Source organism: Lichenostomus cassidix, chromosome 15, assembly GCF_008360975.1.
Source record: "Lichenostomus cassidix isolate B80296 chromosome 15, HeHo_3.0, whole genome shotgun sequence".
NCBI classification, from domain to species: Eukaryota; Metazoa; Chordata; class Aves; order Passeriformes; family Meliphagidae; genus Lichenostomus; species Lichenostomus cassidix.
The window spans coordinates 4,282,532-4,303,182 of NC_139496.1; the positions used below are offsets into that span (position 1 = coordinate 4,282,532).

Sequence of the window (20,651 nt, forward strand, 5' to 3'; positions counted from 1 at the left end):
CTTCACAGAGCCATGGATCTCAGTCCTTTGGGATTGTGCCAGGCTTTGGGATGAAGGTGAGAAATCCCTGCTGCCTGCAGAATGTGCAGGGGGAGCAGAGTTTAACCCCCTGACCAAAGACCATCACGAGGCGTAAATAACACAACTGAGGCCAGCAGGTGCCATAGCAACTGTGAAAAATAACAGACAACAGCACTTTCTCTGCTGCTGACCCTTCTTTTCTCCGAATAGTTTCCGTGGAATGGCTCAGTGTGACCAGTGGCAGACCTCCCTGTGCTCACGTCCTGCAGGAACATCCATGACCAGAGTTATTCCGATTTCTATTCTCCACGCAGGGATGCTCACGTTGCCGTCTGGGAGCTCTCTGTGGACAGGCACGGAGCTGTCTCCGTTTCCCAGGCACCGCGGATGCTCCGCTCCAGCCCAGAGCCGTGCCGTGCCGTCGGTTCAGTACCTCCAGCCCCGACAGATCCCCCCGGGAGCTCGCTGGGGAATGAGCCGTGAGTGCTCCCGGTGTTCCCATCCCGCTGCCCCTCCGCTCATGCGGCTGAGGCTCCTCCGGCAGCAGGGCAGGGCAGCGCTGTCAAATCGATCTGGGCAGAGAATTGAAATCTCCGCTGGTTTTTAGGAGCTGCAAGGTGGAAGGAGCGGCTGGAGGTGGGAGAAGGGCAGGGGGTGAGGTGGTTTGGGGAGATCGTGGAATGGTTGGGGTGGGAAGGGACCTTAAAACTCATCCAGTGCCACCCCCTGCCATGGGTAGGGACACCTCCTACTGTCCCAGGTGGCTCCAAGCCCTGTCCAACCTGGCCTTGGACACTGCCAGGGATCCAGGGGCAGCCACAGCTTCTCTGGACATCCTGACCCAGGGGCCCAAACTCTCCCAGTGAAGAATTCCTTTCCAATATCCTGTTGTCCCCACACCTGTGACATCACATCACAATCTGCCACTCCATCCATTTACCTCTGCTTTTCCCCGTTATTTTCCTTATTCAAAGCACAAATCGCTTCAAATTGAAAATGCTGGGTTTAAATCCAACTTCTCAGATTGAAAATGCAGAGTTTAAATCTGACTCAAATCAGATTTGAATTTGAGCATCCATCGACTCAGAAGCTGTTTCTAAACACCACGATGACTTGATTAGCAGAATGCTTTTATCCCACCTGCTCATCCATGCAGGGAAATGCAGAGGAGTGAATTGTGGTCTTAAAACAACTATCCTGTTTAAGCCGCAGAGGCAGCAGTGGGAAGTTTAATTTAATTAGCATGATACTCTGAGATGTAACTTAATCACATTAAGTATAGATCAACGTGCTCTCATTTAAGCTCTCCAGGCTCCAGAAAACAGGGGCCAATCGTCTCCCACCTGTCTTTAATCCAGGGAGAAGCAGAATTTCCTGAGGAAAAGGAGCCAGCTAGGCTTGGGGGAGCTTGTCCCTGTGCTTCTTTCAGACAATTTTCCCCCAAAGATTCTGGGACCCAGCTGGTCCAGCAATCACATTCCCCCAGGCAAGCCAGCCCTGTTGCTGCAGCTCGGTTACATTTGTGCTGCCACCGCCTCTGCTAACAGGTATTTAACCGGCAGATAAACAGCGAAAAGCAAACAGCATACACGGAAATAAGTTTTCCTCTACAACGGGTATGGCCCAGGCCTCCTCCTGGCCCTGCAAGGGACCGAATTCGGATTAATCCCGAGCCTGGAGCTCCTTCCTTTTCTCCTACCATCCTGGGCAGTGGAGAGAACCATTGGGATTACGGTCCTTACTGTCCTTAGGGCCACCGAGCAGCAGCAGGGAAGGAAAAGCTCCAAGGCAGAGGATGCAGCCCAGCTCTGGGGTCAGTCTGGGGGGTTGGGGGGAGCAATAAGAGTGTGTCCCTGCTGTCCACGGCGGGATTGAGTCCCGATGGCAGCCAGGGCCCGGCGGGGCCATGCCGGTGGCCGCTGTGCAGCACAGCCGGGCGCCGCTGCCCTCGCACTAACGCGGTTTGTAGTTATTGGAAACTGGACTGCGGAGGAGCCAGGATGCTGTTTCTATGGAAATGTCCTGGAACAGTAAACGAGGGAAGAGGAAAACAGGAGATATGTTAATGGAGCTGCAGGCAGGGCACTCTCCGAGGGGCTGTGGTGTTGTGATTTGGAGGGGAGGCTGTGGGGGTCTCCGGTCATTGTCACCATCCGGCTATGCTCACCGGGGCGGGCCTGGATGGCTCATGCCTCAAAGGACGTGGTTGCTTCGCCCCTGCGAGAGACCCGCAGAGCCCTGAAGCCCTGCCCGAGGCTGGACACTTCCAGGGATGTGGGGCTCTCCCAGGGCTCTCCTGTCCCGTGTCACCCAGCCCCACGGCTACTGTCCCCGGGCACCTCGGGGGTGCTGGGATCAGCCCTGGTGGGGACCTGGTGGCGACCCCGGGAGCTGTGGGGCGGCTGTGATCCCACTGTGGGACCAGTCCTGGTTGAGACCCCCGCGGGAGCACCGGCCTGGATCCGGTCGCCCTCGGGCCGCCACTGCTGGGGGTGCCACTGCCGGGGATGCCGGTGCCGGTGCCGGGGATGAGTACCGGCGTGCTGCTGCTGCGGGTATCGGTGCCCGGTGCCGGGAGTACTGGGGGTGCTGGTGCTGGGGATGAGTACCGGGGTGCCGGTGCCGGGAGTACCGGGGTGCCGATGCCGGTGATGAGTACCGGGGGTGCTGGTACCGGGAGTACTGGGGATACCGGGGATGAGTAGCGGGGTGCCGGTGCCGGGGATGAGTAGCGGGGTGCCGGTGCCGGTCGCGGATTGGCGGCGTTGGCAGCCCCTCCCCGGCGGGGCGGGGGGCGGTGCGGCCCGGCGGGCCCGGCCCGGTGCCCGGCAGTCTGCGGGCGCTGCGGAGCGAGCGCGGCCATGGCGGCGGCCCCGGCGGGTACGGCGGGCGGGGAGCGCGACCGGGGAGCGGCGGCGGGGCCGGGGGTGGCGGGGCAGGGCCGCGCTAACGGGTCTCTTCTCCCCCCTTCTCCCCGCAGAGGCGGAGACCCGGCAGCGGCTGCTGCGCACCGTCAAGAAGGAGGTGGGTGCTGCGGGACCCCCGGAGCATCCCCGGCCCGCTGCCCGCGGGGAGCGGCGGCTCCTGCCCGGGGGGAGCCCGGCGGCTCCGGCTGCTGCCACCGCGGGTTTAACAGCCCCCCGAAAACCAGCCGAGAGCCCCCCGGGTGCGGCTGCGGGTCCGGGGGGCGGAGGAGCATCCCTGCAGCGCCGGTGCCCCGCATCCTTGGGAAATCGCTCCTGGCTGAGGGCAGAGCGCAGCACAACTTGGGATTTTCCGCAGGGAAAAAGGGGCGACTCCCCCGGTGCTGCATCCTCCCCTTGGGAGCGGGGATGGGACGAGCAGGGCTGCTGGGGACCCCGGCCAGGATAAAGGGGGGGACAAATATCTGTGCCCAGAGCAGGGTGGTGGCGTTCCGCATCTCGCTGTGCTCCCTCTCCTCAGGCATCCTTAACTCTATTAGTTCACACTGTGTTTTATGCTGAGCCTCCTCGAGCCCCGTGTTTATCCCGTGTGTTCCATCGCTCCATCGACTCCCGGAGCAGAATCCTGCCCTGCGGTGAAGCCCTGGGTCACCGGGAGCTGTTGGCATGTCCTGCCCTCTCTGTCCCCGCAGGTCACCCCCCGGGGATGCCGGAGTGGGGATGCGTGGTGTTTTGTTTCTGGTCTCACGAGCATTTCGATATCCAGTTTACAGGCTCCCCGCGAGTGGAAGACACTGCTTGGAGTCGGGAGAAGCAGACCCGGGGGTGGTGGGTCTGGGGAGGGTGACTGTGCTGCCCAGCCAGACCACTTCCCACCTTTAATCCTGTGCCGGGTGTGGTGCTAAGGAATACTACCGGTTGCCTCAGCAACGGCTATTAAACCAGGAAAAGGGTATGACATTTATTTAGCGTCGTGGATGGAGCTGCCATCTCATTATTGCTGTCTGTGGCAGCTCCTGAGTGCAGACAGCTGCTGCAGGGTGGGAGCCAGGGCTGCTCCCGGCCAGGAGCTTCCCCCAGAGCCTCTCCCGTGCTGCCCTTCCCTGCTTTGCTCCCTCCAGAGCCCTGTGCTGGGGGAAAGTGGAGCTCCTGCCTTGTTGTGCTGTGCCCTTCTGCTGGCTTTTGGGGAGATTAGTGTGTTTGGTGAATGCGAGTAGAACCTGAAGGAGGGGAGAAGTGCATGGGAAATGGTGCATCCTTTCACCTGCTGCCCTGGTGAAGTGCCACCGTGGTGCTGTGACCTCCAAAAATTGGATTTGACACTCCAAAATCTCTCCAGCAGCCCCTCAGTGCTGACACAGAGCAAAGGCTTTTTCCTGGTGGCCCCACTGTTTAGGATGTTGGTTCCCTGCCTGTGCAGTTCCAGGGGGTTGTTCTTCCCTTGGGAAAGCCTGGTGCCTGCTGGAAGAGCTGAGCCAGGACAGGGGTTGGGTCTCTGTGCACAGCCACACAGGTGGGGAATTCTTTGGAGGACCTGTGCTCTCCACCTGGGCTTTGCTCTGGTAGGAATTAAAAACCTGGGCAAACATGATCCTGTAGGTTATAGAGTTCATTATTTAGCACCATCCCAGAACCTGGGAGCAGGTGGGGCATTCTTGTGCCTGTTGCTTGCTGCTCTTTAGACCCCTTTTGCTCATGCTTTTGATTTTTCTTCCTCTTCCCTCAACCTCAGGTTGAGTCAGGAGCTTGTGCAGACTCCAAGGAGCGCTAGAAAGGGCCAACTGCAGGAATCTGGGCTTTTTTTTCCCCACTCCCAGAATTTTCACCTTTCACCAACGTGTATTCTTCTCATTTCATGAGACCATGCCTGGTTTTGCTCCTGCCAGGTGAGCCCAGCTGGGAACAGGGACAGCCAGGGCTGTCCTTGGGGAGCTGTGCCACATCTGTCACCCCAGGGCCACAGCTGAGTGCAGCAAACCCTGGGAAGAAGGTCTGATCCGAGCAGGACAGAAACAATAAACTGGAATTAGCCAGGGCACTGAGCAGCCCTCAGGATTTGGCTGTTGCCATGGTTAAGGCATTCTCTCTGGAGAAGTCCTGTGCTGCAGTGGATGTTCAGGTTGGGATGAGTTGTCTGTCACCATCTTCTTCCTCCCCCTACCCCATATGGTTGTAATAAATCAAACCAACCCTGCAAAATGGACTGTTTGTCAGCAGGCTGCAAGGCAAGGAGTGAAGGCTGACTCCTGTGGTCTGTTATGCAGGATAAGCAGCATAACCAATATTCTTATTATTTTAGTGCTTTTATCAGCTGGAATGAGATTTCTTTACAAAGCCAGAGCCTGAAATACCCAGGTTTGAAGGGGCTGTGGGTTTTCAGCTAGAAGTATTCTCCTCTCAACCTGTGCTCCCCCCCTTTTACAAGTTTCATTTTTAACAGAGGAGAATCCTGAGGTCTGTTTTGAAGTCCCTGCAGGCAGCTGCATTGCCCAGAGGGAGGGAAGCAGGTGTTACCTGTGCAGTCCACCTGCACACGTGGGCCTGGAATGTGAGCTGAGCGAAAAGCTGAATGGTGTTTGAAAGCAAACAGTCATCTTGGGTCCTTCTTCTGCAAAAACTTAGTTTATGTTTAACTTGCCGCTCAGGGAGCAGCTCTAAGTCGTTACTCAGCAGTGACTGTTGAACCTGGATTGAAGGTTTTGCTGCCTGTTTCTTAGAGTTCTTTTAAAAACTGGGGTTGACCACAGCCTTGCTTGTCTTCTGCCAGATATATTTTTATATTTTTCAGTAGCTTGAACGGTTGTCACTGTGTAGCTGTTGACTAATTCCTTCATCATGTGTCATGGGAACAACAGTCAGTCTCTTCCTCCCACCCTTTCAGAAAAGCCCCTGCTTTGCAGCCATGTTGCCAGGTTTGTGGCTAAATAACACAAATAACTGGTAAGAGCAATGTTTTTGCAGCTTGGGTTTGTTTTTCTGTGTGCCCGCGGTTCCAAAATATCAGATTGCAGGCGTCAGTGCCAGCTATTTCATTCTGGATGGGTAGAAAATTGTAAATTAATTTAATGCTACTAGGAGTTGAAAAATTAATGTTGAGAGCTTTAAGTGTTCTCAAGGCCAGTTCATGAAAAAGAAAAACTGGAAAAGGCCTTTGTGTAGCTGTCAAAAGTGTTCAGGCAAGATAAGGATGAGGACGATGAGCTGCAGGTTGGTAATGAAAGCTGCACTGGCAGAGGGACCCTCTGATGTCTCTCAAGCACCCAGGGCAGCCTTTCTCAGATGTTTCTGTGCCAGGAGAGAACAGAAGGCCCTTAATGCAGCATTTCTCGATTGCCTGCATCGATCTGCTCTAAAGAGCAGCACTGATCACTGGGGACCATTTCCTCTCCTCTTAAAGATAAAAGCAGGGCTTTGCACAAGAGCTCTTGTGCTCCAGAAACCCCTGGCTCATCCTTCATCCCCAGAGCAGGTTTTGTGCTGCTTTCCCCCGTCCTCACACCATCCCTGTGCCCTGGGGACCTTCTGTCCTCTGCTGCCAAAATATCCTCCCTGCTGGCGTCCTGGCTGTTGCCATGGAAATACCTGGGGTTGCACTGATTCAGGACTTCAGAATTTGGAGCTGGGAGTTGCTCTGGGTTTTGGTGTCATCGTGTTTCAGTGGATCCAAAAGTGACACTTTTGGAAATCCTGGGGAAAACAGGAGCTCTGGCATGTGGTGAGAACACAGCCCGACTTCGAGATCAGGCGCTGGAAACACAGAAATGACTAAAGTTTTCCTTAAATGTTTCCTTAAATGTCTGTGTATTGAGCATTTCCAGCGAGCAGTGCCAGCAGTGCCCACAGATGGCGTGGAAATGTGCGTTTGACGAGCACAACAGGAATAGAACCAGCTACAACGTGATCTTAGGCAGCTTGAATTCGTGTTGGGAGCAAAGATTTTTTTTTTTGGCCAAAAGTTGATGCCCTCTGAAGAAAGTCTGGTGCAAAACACTGTTGGCAAACACGCATGGCTGGGGTCACCCCTGTGTCCCCCAGGGTGCAACGTTGCATGATGGATCCTTGTATTAATGTATTTTAAATTCATTTTCCAGCAAACTGCGCAAATATTCAGAGTTCTTATCCCCCAAGGAGCCTCATGCCAGTCCCCAGCTGTGAGCACACATGGTTCCTGGGGAAGGGCCATGGAAAATCCCTCCTGTGTGTCACGTGGAGGATCCCTCAGCTGCAGGAGGTGCCATGTTTTATTCAGCAAGTGGCGATAAATAATTAAATAAGACTTTTAGAAAAGCCAGAGGTCTCCGTGGGCAGGAGGGTGATCGATGTTTCTGCTGGCAGCAAGAGCAGGGAGCTGCCAAATGGCTTTCAAGGCAACTGCCTGCAGCCATCAGAGCTGTCCCTGTGCTGTCCCCTCGTGTCAGGGGCCACCAAAATGTCTGGGGAGACCCCTAAAGTCTCTGGGGTATAAAAGGTGCATGTGCTCTGCAGCTGCTGGTGGTTTAACTGATCTGAGCACAGTTAATTGAGATTTTTTTTCAGTGGTCAGCCTGTAAACTCTTGGAGAAGTGGCAGAGCGTGGCTGCAGCTCGTGGTGGTGCTGAGCAGTCTGTCTGGCACCTGCTTGGGGGATAATCAGGGTTTTTGTTGCTGGGAAGATGAGGAACGTGACAATGCGGGAGAAACAGGAAATCCTGCAATTCTGAGTCTGAAAATGTGAATTTTATAAACAAGGGTGTTGTGGCAACAAGACAGGCAACAGGCAGACGTTTCATTTTCAAATGGGAAGATAAATCTGGTTGGTGAGAGAGGTTTGAGTCTGAGAAGTTCTGCTTTAGCTGTAAAAGTGGCTTTGGCTCCAGCATGGGCAGTGTGGTTGAATGTCCTGGGATTTCCATCCAGCGTTCCCAGCACACAGAGGCTCCTGTGGGCACCAGGGTGGGCAGTGTAGAAGGAATTGGGGTTTGGAATTATATCCTTGTGTCCTGGAGCTGAGCAGAGATTCTGCACTTGCTTTGCCTTGGACACCTTTGGTACATCCAGCAAAGCCAGGCTCACATTCCTGCTGGGAAATACTCCCCTGCAGTGCAAATTTGCACTGCAAATACAACCCTGTCTTTGTCCTTCCTGGGGATGTCCTAATACTGCATTTCAGTGATCCTTCAGGGTGTTATGCCACCTGAGAAGTGGCAGTGCTGCAGTGCTCCATGGACACAGCTCCAGAGCATGGGGAGCTTGCTGTGGAGCTTTTTCCTGGAAAGAGAAAAAAGAGCTTTTTCCTTGGTTGGGAGAAGCAATGATGGGAGAGCTCAGGCTACAGCAAGGAATGCCCAGCAAGGCACTTGTTGCACCAAAACTGACATGGAAAATGGAATTTTTTAAGTGCAAGAATTAGCTTCAGACACGTAATCAAAGCATCACTTAAAGACTGTGATGAGAACGAGAAATCTCCACCTTGGAAAAGAATTTGAAAAGCAAATACACAAAAGCAAGCTAAGTTTAAAGCCTCTATCATCCATGGGTTAGAGGTATTTTTAAAATATTTTTTTCTGTTTGTTTGATGGCTTTTGAGGGCTTGATGGTTCTCCTGGGCTAGGTGGATTGAACAGCAGCAGTGAGCCTGGAAGTGCTGGTTGGGCTCCATGATCTTGGAGGTCTTTTCCAACCTAAACAATCCCACAATTCTGTGATTAATTCTATTATTTTACAGGCAGTGCAGCTTCCTGGCTCTGGTTTTGGAGCATCTCATCCACCCAAGTCCTTGCCACCCCATGCAGAGGTGGATCTTCAGAGGCAGCAGGACACATCTTCATCTCTGTTTTTTGCTGTAAATCCCTTGGGTTTGGGATGGGATGCTCTCCCATTGCTTTAGCTCCAGTGTGTGGACTTTGGATTTTGCATATCCCTGGGAATTTTGTAGCAGAGAGGTCTAAGCCTTCATCCCTCCCTGGGCCCTGGGGTTGTTGGAAAGATAAAGGTTTGATTTCACTTTCCAGGGGGACTCTGTGGGTGGCTTGTCCTGTGCTCACAGCTGGAGCCAGGGGGATTGTTTGTACTGTTGTGAAAGACTTGATGATATTCCCCCTCGAGTTTACCTACAGCTAAATTATTAGTTGCTGTTTTAATTTCCTTTCTAATAAAAGAAGAGCAAACATCTCATTTCCCTAGGCTGGCAGGAGATCCAGAGTGGGCAGCTTCATCTGCTGGGATTGTTCTGGCTACAATCTGAGAATTAGCATCAAAATGCTGGATTGCAGCACATTCAGTGGCTGTTCAAGTCTGCTCTGTGGAGAGAGCCAAGTGTGGCTGAGCTGATGTTCTGTCCCCAGGATGTCACAAACTCCTGGAGGATTTGGGAGCATGTGGAAGATCCCAGCTGTGGAGGGGCTGCTCTGAGTGGGAAAGTCCTTTGGGGTCTGCAGCCAGCAGCATAGGAAATCTGTCAGGGCTTTTGGGGTTCTCTGGCTTGGAGCTGTCCTACAGGTGCCAGCTGTGTCTGTTTGGGCAAATGCAAGATGGTTTTGTTGGAAAACTGTTGATTTTATTCCCTGGAAGTGTCAATTCTCTTCCCTGGAAGTGTCCAAGGCCAGGCTGGACAGGGCTTGGAGCAACCTGGGATAGTGGAAGGTGTCCCTGCCCATGGCAGGGGTGGAACTGGATGCACTTTAAGGTCATTTCCCACCCAAACCATTCCAGAATTCCAAGATATCCCTTGTTTTCTCTTACATGTCTGTCTGTCTGGCCTCTACCTGCTGGTATTTATATTTTCACACACCAGGTGAGTGCCCTTGTTGCTCTGTCCTTTGCAACTCCAGTCCTTTAGACTTCCTCGATTTATTTTTAGTGCTACAACCTCAGTCAACACAGTGCATTTTTTTTTGCTTTTAATGAGTAATTTTCCACTAAACTGTGTCTCTTGGAAGGTGTTTTGTTTGTGCCTCGAGCATGCAGGTGGTTTGTGCAGTTTTGGCACCACAGTGCGTGGTCAGAGCTGTGTCCTGCTGTCCTGGATGTTCCCCAGGCCCTGGACAGGCAGATGGTCACTGCCCTGGGGAAGGCCCTGAGAATGGAGTCACTGCAGGCATTGTGTCAATATATTGAAATTTCAAACAAATATTTGAATATACTACTTATATCAGAATATTTCCTGATTGAATCAGAAGCTGGTAACACTCTGCACATTGGGGTGTTAAAATCCTGATATCACCAGTGCTGCCACGAGTGTATATTTAATATCTGTGTGTCATTTTCTGGGCCATCAGTTGGATGTGTGAGAGAGAAGTGCTGTTTCCTGCTGACAGAGGAAGCTCAGCCTGCCTGGGTGAGGCTCAGCAGCCATCTGGACAAGGGTGGCTCAGCCAGCTGGGAGAGCCAAATTTCAGGGAATCCCTGAGGGCCCCAAGATGTGAACCTCCCTTCAAGGGGTGGTCAGGGGTGGCTCCTGGGCTGGGCAAGCTTTCAGGATGTCTTTGGCGGATGTGTGGAATTCCAGGTGGGGGAAAAGAGCAGCTCTGGGTGCTGATGGACATGGCCAAGGTCGAGGGAGGTGTGGGAGACAGAAACTCCTCTCCTCTTGCTGGTACTTGCTCTGTCCTTGTTTCTGTTGCTGAAATAAATAAAATGGTGCTGGAGCAGGGAGCCCTGAGGGTTGCAGCTGCCCCTTCCCTGGTGCCCAGCATGGAGCACTGGGGCAAGGGGAGAACTGTACGTGGGATGTGAGGAATGAAGGAGCACCAGGAGGTGCCCTGAGCAGGGACAGCTGCAGTTTTGAGCCACTGAGATGGAAGATGGAGCTTTTCCCTGGTCCCTGGGGTGTTCCTGCAGGTGCAATCACTGCTCTGAGTGCAAGGGTGGGATGTGGGATGTGCAGGATCATGCTGTGCCAAGAGGAATTTCCCAGCTCTGAGCCACCTCCAGTCCCAAGTTCCACATCTCAGTGACATTCCTTGCTGTGACTTCCTGACTCAGTCCCAGCTCATCTGAGCTGCTGGGATGCAGGGAAGTCTCAGTGCTCTGTTAGTCACCGAGCAGGGAGCAGGGCTGGGAGCTCACCTGGCAGCTCTGACAGAGCAGCTCCTGGCTCAGAGAGGACTCTTAATCCACACTCTGAAAGGATTTCCTTTATTGAGCTGTCAGATGTGCAAAACTGACCTTGATTGTACCTTGGAAAGGAGTTTAATTCCCCAAATGATGCCATTAAAGGGCTCTCATTCATGCAAGGTTTGCTTGGCCATGTCTTGACCTGCTGTGTTTCCCTCCCTGTGCCCTCAGGGAGAACACCTTGCTGAGCAGAGCTTCCTTCACACCCTCAGCTCTGTGCTGGGAACACTTTCCCCTGTGTTTTCCAAAACCAAGGAGTGAAAAGCAAGATATAGAGGCACTGCAAGGTGAGATCCAGGCATGCTGGCAGCTGTGTTTAAAAGGAGAAGTGGTTGGGAACTGAATGTTTAAGGAGCAAAGGTTCAGCTGGCCTTTGGGTGGTTGCAGCAGGAGTGGGGAGGGTGACAGCTGGGGATGGAAGTCACCACCCTGCTGCCAGACCTGACCTGGCAGGTCTGACCTCCCATCTGCTCCCTGCAAAAATTACCCTCCTAATTTGTGTGGGGTCCTGTTTGTTTTGGTCCCCTAACTGTGCCCCTGATGAGCACTAAGTGACAGCTTCCTCTGGATCAGCTGAGTGCCAGTCGTGACTCAGAGAGGGCAGAGCTGCTGGCACTGCTGTGCAAATGGAATTCCTGGGCACAGCTGGTGCCAGGTGATCACTGAATTAGGCTTTGATGGATAGTTGCAGTCGTTTGGGACAGCTGTGTCACAGGAAATTTGTCAAACAAAATGAGAGAGCAGAACAATGCTGTAGAAACCCTAAATAGGAGATTTGGGTATCTTTGTTAGATGACTTTTATCTAAATGATGCTTGTTTCCCTCAGTTAATTCTCGCCTCGACTTTTTCCCACTTTGAAGTTTCTCAAAAATGAAACAGCTCTTTTTTTATACCTTTTTTTAAAATAGCTGGTGAGGCTCAGCAGGCAGAGCTGCATCCTCCATGAGACCTCCTGTGCCACTGGGAAAACCAGGGAGCAGAGGAAGTTGCTCCTCACCCACCCCACTGCAGGTGTCCATGGCTGAAATTCCACATTTTCCCTAACTGCCTCTGTCCTGCAGGTGAAGCAGATCATGGAGGAGGCTGTGACGAGGAAATTCGTGCATGAGGACAGCAGCCACATCATCTCCTTCTGTGGTGAGTCTCCAGGGCTGGCCTGGACTGGGGCTTTTGGTGCTGGGCATTCCCTGCCCAGGCTGTGCCACTCCTGGGAACATTTTCCAGCTTCAGGACCTCAGGTTTGGGAAGGGGGGAGTGCCAGAGGATGGATTGTTCTGGCAGAGGTCAGAGTCCCTGAGGCCTTTGTGTTTAAAATACACAGGGATGTGTCAAAACAGGAGGGATGCTGGCAGTGTGTGCAGCCATTGAGGAAGGACTAGAAATAATATCTTATTTTTAAATTCCCTCGCGAATCAACTCAGCTGAAAGTCTGTCAAGTCCAACTATTTCTTTGCCTGTGCAGAATGGGAGTTTATGGAGAGGAGCCTGGGCTTTCTCCTCTCCTCCTGGGCCTTCCCATCAAAGCCACCCAGGAACTGTTCCCTGTGTGGCATCAAAAGAGCAGAGCACATTCCAGGTGTGACTCATTCCCTGCTTTTCTGTGCAGCACGAGGCTCCTCAGCCTGGCATTATTTATAGGCTCCTGCCACAGGGAGCTGAGGCATCCAGGCACCAAGGGCTCCTTGCTTCCTTCTGGCCTCCTAAGATGCTGCTGCCCTTTCCCTGGCTCCTGGTGTTCCCCTCACTGGAACGGTTCATGCACCTTCCTCGGTGCTGTGGCTCTCCAGGAGCTGGGAGAGCTTATAAATAACCTTCCCTGCCAAGCAGAGCATGCTGCAAGCCTGGCCCTGCCTGCCAGAGCTGCCCTTTTCCCTGGAGAGAGCTGCTTTTCCAGCAGAGCCCTCCTGACGGAGCCAGCGGAGCACAAAACCCCTGGGGATGGAGCCAGCAGGGAAGGGCAGCAGCCCCCAGCTCCCCCCGTGCTGCTGGGAGAGGGAATTTGGAGCAGACAAACACGAGCTGGCATCTGTCACGTCCAGGCTGCCCTGGGAGGGTGATGGGGAGCTCAGGGTTTGGTGTCCACGTCAGCTCAGCCCGAGTGGCTGGAATTGCGTCAGAGCTCTGGGCAGCTCAGGAATATCTGCAGGATTTTGCCAGGAGTCAAAGCTCCCCCCTTACCTGGGTGTAGCTGAATGAGGCCCCTGCAGCATGTGGCTGTGCTGTAGATTATGTCCTGTATATCCTGGCTCTGCTATGGATTACATCCTGAGGGATGTGGAGAATCTCTTCAGTGTCTGTTCACGGTGGTGACACAACTGAGCTCAAAAACTCATCCCATGTAAAAATCCTGCCATTACCCCTGGATTTAGTACAGCACAGGGAGAGTTTTTCCTGTGGAAGCTGTACATTTTTCCTATGGAAGCTGCTCATTTCCCTGTAGTTTTGCATAGGGTCAGACCTGGCACTGGGAACAGCTCTGTCTCGATGTCACCTGCCTGAGGCCTTTCAGGAGTTGGGGTTTCTCCCTGGTTGGCAGGAGCTGGGATGTGCTGCCTGTGAGAGCAGCGAGAACACCAGTGCTCCCATTTGTCTGCTGGAAATTTGGAATGGGGCTGGTGGCACCAGGAGCCCACAGAGGTTCTCTCTCAGGAGAGCAGCTGGGCAGGAGCAGCCCTGGCTGCTCAACCCCTGTGGTACCTGAGCTTTCCAAAAGGGTGCAGTCCCAGGCAGGTGGGGATGTTTGTCACTTGTATTTCAGCCTGGAGGGTAGGACAGATGAGGGAGATGTTGGTTCTTCTGGCAGAGCCATGGAGCAGTTTGGATTTTATTTTATTTGCAGCTGCGCATAATCCTGGGACAGGTGAAGCCCCAGCAGTCTGGGCTTTGGGAGGGCTTGTGCAGAGCCTGGTTTCAAAGCCAGGTGACCACACAGTGGCTCTGCCTGGCTGCTGGATGTCTGCAGGGCTGGGTTGGCTCAAATCTGTTCTACCAGCACAGACTGTGTCTCGCTGCCCCTTGGATTCTGCTGCTCGTCACTGAGCTCAGCCACAGCATGGAGCAGAGCAGGATAATGAGCCTCTCACAGCCTGGGAGCTGCTGTGCTGGGTCTGCATGGAATGCCTTTTTTTCCACGTCTCCATGGAGTTGTTCAGCTGCAGGGAATTGTGCTTTTCCAGGCGGGAGGTGAAGCAGCATCCGGTGGGCTCTGCTGGGCAGTGCTGGCTTCCCAGGGAGGAGGGAGCAGAAGCTCCTTGTCAGACCTGAATCAAGAGGCTGCAGGACTGTGGGTCTATGTGATTTTCCAGTGCTTTGATCAGGCTGTCTAATCAGTCTGTGTTTGGCACTAGACATCCATCCTGAGCCCTTGCAGGAAGCTTTGGGAATGAGCTGCCAGCAGAGCCTGTGCGTGTGTGCATCTTTCTGTGAAATGTTGGTATGAACACTGAGATTTTTGGGGGAAAACTGCCCCATTTCCCATGCTGCTCTAGAAACCCTCAGTGTGCCTGTCCTTGCTTGCTCCTGAGCTGTCTCCTCCTGTTCCAGCTGTGCCCATCCCTCAGATTGTGCCAAAGGGAAAAGATCAGGGAGATGCTGGTTTCTCCACAATCCACAAAAAACCCACCAGGAGAGTGTCAGCCTGTTTGCCCAGCTCATCAGTTCCCCTGCATGGAGAAGCTGTGGTGCTTGTTGTTAATTCCCATGTGTGATGGGATGACAATGTTTTCCTGAAGCCAAGGTGGGGACGTCTCTGCCTTCAGATTTGCTCTCTGAGGAATTTTAGAAGCTTGTAGCTGCCCCTGGATCCTTGGAAATGTCCAAGGCCAGGTTGGATAGGGCTTAGAGCAACCTGGAGGTGTCCTGATGAACAGTCCCTGTCCAGGTTCCTTGTACCCCTTCAGATCCTGGGAGGTGCTGTGAGATCTCCACACAACCTTTCCTTCCCCAGGCTGATCATCCCCAACTCTCTCAGGATGTTTCCACAGGAAAGATGCTCCAGTCACCCCGAGGTTGGCCCAGCTGGGTAGAGCATGGTGCTAACAAAGCCAAACTTGTGTTCCACATGGGCCAATCCCTTAAAGAGCTGGACTCCATGATCCCCATGGGTTTTTCCAGCTGGGAACATTCTGATCCTGCTGCCTGTGCTCTGTTGTAGCCGCCGTGGAGTGCTGTGTGCTGTTTGGGCTGAAGCGGAGGGCAGCCGGCTTCCTGCGCAGCAACAAGATCGCGGCGCTCTTCATGAAGGTGGGCAAGAGCTTCCCCCTGGCAGAGGAGCTCTGCAGGAAGGTGCAGGACCTGGAGCAGCTCATTGAGAACGCGTAAGGCACTGGCCTGGCTGCCAATCATCTTTACTCATTTGATTTTTGGGGTGGGGAGCACAATGTGCATCTTGAACCTCGACGGGAAGAATTGCTTCTTCAGTCTTGCCCTGATATTTTTATATCTTGACCAAACTGGTTGCTTTTCTGGGAGGCTGAGTTGTGGTTGTGGTTGAAGCGGAGCTGGACAAATTCTTACTCCCTCTGGCCCTGCTCTGGTGCTTCAGGGACACTGAGCATGTTGCTCCTGAGCTGTCACAGTTTATGGACCAAGCCAGCTGGAACCACGTTTGGTCTGTCTCAGCGTGCAGGGCTTGAACCCACAGTAATTCAGCTGCTGTTTGGGAGAGGATTACTCATCCTTGGACAATTAGCAGGGAGATGGATGGAGCAGCTACCTGCAGGCAGGAATTTTACTCTGTCCTAGGATGAGCTGCTCTGCCTGTGAGCTCAGCCATGGAAAGATGTGTGGGCTGGAGGAGTCTGCTGAGGGAGAGCAGTGGGGAACTGATTTAGTGAAGTCTGGTTTCAAATGCTGGATAGACACAGGGAGCAGATCCAGAACTCTGTCCCAGGTGGTTCCCTGAGATCCCCCAGCCACCACCACCAAACCCCTGGCGTCAGGAATGCCCTGGGCTCCTTCAGAGTTCAGGGATGAGCCTGTGGTGTTGTTGTCTCTTGTCCTGTACCTCTAAAGGAGAAACCAAGCCCAGGGGGTCCCAGAGAACGTGCGCAAGGTGCCGAAGCTGCCCAACCTGTCTCCTCAGGCCATCAAGCACCTCTGGATCCGCACAGCCCTCTTTGAAAAGGTTCTGGATAAAATCGTGCACTACCTGGTGGAGAACAGCAGGTGAGTGCTGGGATCTGCATGCTGAGGTGGCCTGGTCTGGGCAGGTTTGTTAGGAGATGGTGATGCTTGAATTGTGCTGCAGGAGGGTGGCTGTGGCCCAGGAATTTCTCAGCTGGCAGAAACGGCCTGTTCAGGGCTTCTTGCCCTCTCCCCATCAAGGGGAGATACAGAAAGAGAAGGGCATGACAGGGATTTAAACCACTAATATATTGATAACTTTGCAGTGCTCCAGCATTCTGCTGCCTTTTATTTCTTCTAGTAAGTACTACGAGAAGGAAGCTCTCCTGATGGATCCTGTGGATGGGCCAATTCTTGCATCTTTATTGGGTAACACTTTCCTTACTCGCTTTCCAAATCTGTGATCTGCCGATCTGGGAGGTGACTGTGGCCATGGGATCCCTCATGTTTGGGATGTTCTTCCCCACAGTGGGGCCCTGTGCACTGGAATACACGAAGATGAAGACTGCTGACCACTTCTGGACAGACCCCTCTGCGGATGAGCTGGTCCAGAGGCATCGGATCCACAGCTCCCACTGCCGCCAGGACTCACCCACCAAGCGCCCAGCACTCTGTGTGAGTTGGGGATAAACCTCTCTGTGCTCCTCCCAGAGCCACAGGGTCTGGTTTCCTTTTGCTTGGAAAGGCCTGTGGATGATGAGGGAAGTGTTTGAGGCAGAAATGCTGGGAGCATGGCATGCCAGCCTCTTGTGGTGACTGCATCCCAGGGTCTGTGTCCCTTGGGAACATTATGGATGGACAAAAAGCTGAATGTGCTCTGTGCATTACTAAGTGCAGAATTGAGCTTGGACAGAGCCAGGAATCCCCTCAGAGGGGAAATCTTTCTGAGGGAAAGCTTTCTAGTAGTGATTCTCTTAAGTGTGTGAGTGAGGAGGGAATGAGGTTCAAGAGAAGCTTTTGGGAAGGCTGAGGTGTCTGTGCTCCCCTCACGTTTGTGGGTGTGTCTCTTGCAGATTCAGAAGAGACATTCCAGTGGCAGCATGGATGACAGGCCATCCCTGTCTGCCAGGGACTATGTGGAGTCACTGCACCAGAATTCCCGAGCCACTCTGCTGTATGGCAAGAACAATGTCCTGGTGCAACCGGTGAGTTCCTGCTGGGAAAGCTGGGCTTTCAAACACTGCTCTGCTCCCCAGCACCTTGCTCTACCCCAAATTGCTCTTGGATGGAGAAAAGCACATTTTTAATCTGGGAAGACAGTGAGGACTGTATTAGTGGAGGTCCTGGTGATCATCCCAGTGGGGTGGAAGAGCTCTGCTCCAGTCTGAGTAGAAGCACAGGCTCCTCTCTCTGCCCATTCTTTGTCACAAAACTCCTTCTCCCATCCCTTCCTGCTTCTTGTAGTCAAATAAATGAAGTGCAAACTGCTTTTAGGTGGAGCTGTTCAGTTTTCCTTGCTGGCCAGTTGCTCTCAGCCCTTTTCCAAGGCAGTGAGGGTGTCCTGGAGTCTCTGCTAGGAGGTTTTCCAGGGCCACGATGGTTTTCTCCCTGTTTGTGGCTCGGGGGCAGCAGCAGGGCTGTGTGAGGAGCCTGGGCTTTGTGCTTCTGGCATCTTCCAGCTCATTTTGTCACTGTGTTTCTCATCCCCAGCGAGATGACATGGAGGCAATCCCGGGCTATCTGTCCCTTCACCAGACTGCTGACATCATGGCACTCAAGTGGACCCCCAACCAGCTGATGAATGGCTCTGTGGGTGACCTGGACTACGAGAAGAGGTGACTGGCTCTGGGTGTGCTGGGGCACAGGGAAAACTGTTCTCCTGGGTCAGAGTTTGGATCTGGTGTCCAAAGGCATCAGTGTTTTCCTGGAGCAAAACCATCACCCTTGAGCCTGCAATAGGAAGGAGGCTTGGAGAGGGTGTGTGAGATGTGCTCAGGGTGTGTGAGGGAGTGGGGCTTGTTCCAAAACACACAGAGTGGTTCCATTTATTGCCCTGGGGGGTTTTTAGAGAGGAATGCCCTCCCCTCCCTCCCAGTGCACTGTGCTCCCAGGTTTATCCTGGCTGTTGCCATCTGGAGCTCGTGAACAGGGAAGAGAATCTGCAGGAGGGAGCAGGAGCAGTTCCTGGGGATCAGGCCTTGGTGCCAGTGTGTGCTCTTTGGTGGTGCTGTTTTGATGACCCTGGTGCAGTTATTCAGAGTCCCTTGGATTTATCCCAGTCCCTGGAGCTTGTTCCTCCTCAGGTCTGCTCCCTTGGCTCGGCAGGCAGTGTGGCCATGCCCTTCTCCCTGGTGAGCTGCTGGTGTTTCCTTCACCAGCTGCAAGCCTTTCACAGCACTCACAGGATCATGCCAGCTCCCAGTTTGCCTGAGAAACAAAATCCCTTTCCAGCAGCAGATGCTCCAGGAGAGTGGGAGTGTTTAGGACACTGATGTTTTGACCCAGAGCAGAGACCTTCTTCAGCAAAACTTGGTCTCAGTTTTGCTCCTTGTCAGTTGTAGTTTTTTTTGGTTTTGTTTACCTGTGTTCTTTTCATCTCCCCTTTTTTGTCCCCTGGGCCGTTGAGTTGTGCCTGCTACCCTCCCCTAAAATCTGTTTTCATCTCTACACTCCTTTACTGAGTTCTTACCTTGGGCATCAGCCTAAGCTCTAAAAATTCCCAGTGTCAAGACGTGACCAAGGAGGAGAGGAGGCAGATGGCACAGTGAGTATGACTGTACAAAGAGTGACTCTTGCACACCTTCCTGTCCCTTACTGCCTTCATGAGCTGTTTTTAATGTTATTTAAGCACTATTTTTATGAAATAGCAGATGCTGCTGCTCAGAATCTGGAAATCTGCTTTGTTGCAAGGAAGTGGGATGTGATTGAGTGCTGACACCCTTGGACAGCAGTGCTGGGCTCTCCACAGGAATGAAACCCTGGAGACATCCCCTTTCCCTGCTCCTCTGCCCTGCCTGCTGGCCAGCAGCTCTCCAGCATGTTGTAGATTTGCTCAGCCACCTCGAGGTGCCTGTTTTTAGGCAGTTCTTGAACAGAAGCAGCTGAGAGCAAATCTGTTGTGAGCTCTGAAAAAAGCCCCACAAATTGTGAGGGTTTGTTTCCCTCCCTGGGGCAGAGCAGTAGCCCAGGCTTGAACCTCACTGCACATTCCCCTGGGGCTCTGGGGCTGCTCCTGAGGGATTCTTGGGGTGTCCAGAGGAGAGTGCTCAGCTCTGCAGGGCTCCTGTCCCCCCTCTGCAGTTGGCAGGATCCATGGACACATTTTCTGTGTCTGGGAACAGTGTGAGGGTAGAGAAACCACCCAGGGCAGGTGGGACAGGACTGGCCTGGGCTGAGCTGAGGTGGCAGAGACAGCTCCTGGTTCTGCAGGGATGTTGTCACTCATCAGGCTGGCGTCACTGCTCTGGGATCTCATCCTTTCTGTGGCTTTGCCTGGTGCCAGAGCATCTGGAGCAGCATCTGGAGCTGCTGTGAGCAGCAGCAGAGCCTCTCAGATCCCTGAGGCTCACAGCCTCCCTGTCCCTCTGTTCTAGTGTGTACTGGGACTATGCCATGACCATTCGCCTGGAGGAGATCGTGTATCTGCACTGTCACCAGCAAGGTAAGGCCACAGCTGTGGCACCCTGGAATTTGTCCCTTACCTCTGAGTGCTGCACATGGCTTTGGATTGACTCCAGGGCAGATGCCCAGAGCTCTGGGTGGTCACTGTGGTTTAAATGCCTCTAGGAAAGTCTTTCCCCCAGGCTGTGGAGCTTGGCTGGGAGTCTCCCTGCAGAGCAGGGCTCTGATTTCCAAGGGGTGATCCCAGCAAGCCTTCCCCAGGGCTCCAGTCTCATAATGGACTTAGAGAAGAATCCACACAGGGAAGAAAGCCCTTATTTTCCATTCCAGAAAGACAGTTCCCTGATCTTCCCTGCCCTCTGCCTTTTGGCCTGTGCTGTTTTCCTCACTGATGGCTGTGTCTGCTCTCGCTGTTGCCAACAGTAGACAGTGGTGGCACAGTTGTCCTGGTGAGCCAGGATGGCATCCAGAGGCCACCTCTGCGCTTCCCCCGTGGAGGACACTTGCTGCAGTTCCTGTCCTGCCTGGAGAATGGCCTCCTGCCCCATGGGCAGCTGGATCCACCGCTCTGGTCACAGAGGGGGAAGGTGGGTTTCTGTTCCTGCTGGTTTTCCCGTGTGGAGCAGAGCTGGTGGAGAGGATACTCTGTCTGGCATTAGTGGGTGCTGCATTTTAAATGATGCCCTCCCAGAATTAATAAGGAAGGTGGGCTTAAAATGGGGTGGTTTGGTTTAGCTCATGGCCTTGCCCAGTTAAACAGATCCTTCTGGAAGGCTGGGGAGGCTGTGGGAGGGCTGCCCATGAGGGTTTGGATCTCTGGGCTGTACTTCCTCTGTGCCCAGCAGGGTTATGGATTCACCTGCTGCCCAGGGAATGTGCAGACATGGCAAAGCATGGGGGCAGGAGCTCAGGAAGGGGGTGGTTGG

General features: G+C 53.4%; 1 protein-coding gene across 4 annotated transcripts in view; it reads left to right on the top strand.

Moving 5' to 3' along the window:
* Positions 1–2,814: 2,814 nt before the first annotated feature.
* The window catches only part of SGSM1 (small G protein signaling modulator 1), a 33,398-nt gene continuing 15,561 nt past the window's right edge, over positions 2,815–20,651 (top strand). For 2 of the 4 annotated variants that reach the window (XM_085075669.1, XM_085075672.1), the window contains exons 1-11: positions 2,815–2,901; positions 3,002–3,045; positions 12,102–12,177; positions 15,194–15,356; positions 16,054–16,206; positions 16,466–16,533; positions 16,634–16,779; positions 17,178–17,309; positions 17,815–17,939; positions 19,698–19,765; positions 20,149–20,312. In XM_085075669.1, the coding sequence (XP_084931795.1) occupies positions 2,883–2,901; positions 3,002–3,045; positions 12,102–12,177; positions 15,194–15,356; positions 16,054–16,206; positions 16,466–16,533; positions 16,634–16,779; positions 17,178–17,309; positions 17,815–17,939; positions 19,698–19,765; positions 20,149–20,312 (1,158 nt within the window). In that variant the 5' untranslated portion in view covers positions 2,815–2,882. Of the gene's footprint in view, positions 2,902–3,001; positions 3,046–12,101; positions 12,178–15,193; positions 15,357–16,053; positions 16,207–16,465; positions 16,534–16,633; positions 16,780–17,177; positions 17,310–17,814; positions 17,940–18,805; positions 18,869–19,697; positions 19,766–20,148; positions 20,313–20,651 lie in introns of all 4 variants that reach the window. The other 2 variants (XM_085075673.1, XM_085075670.1) reach the window with 2 other exon arrangements.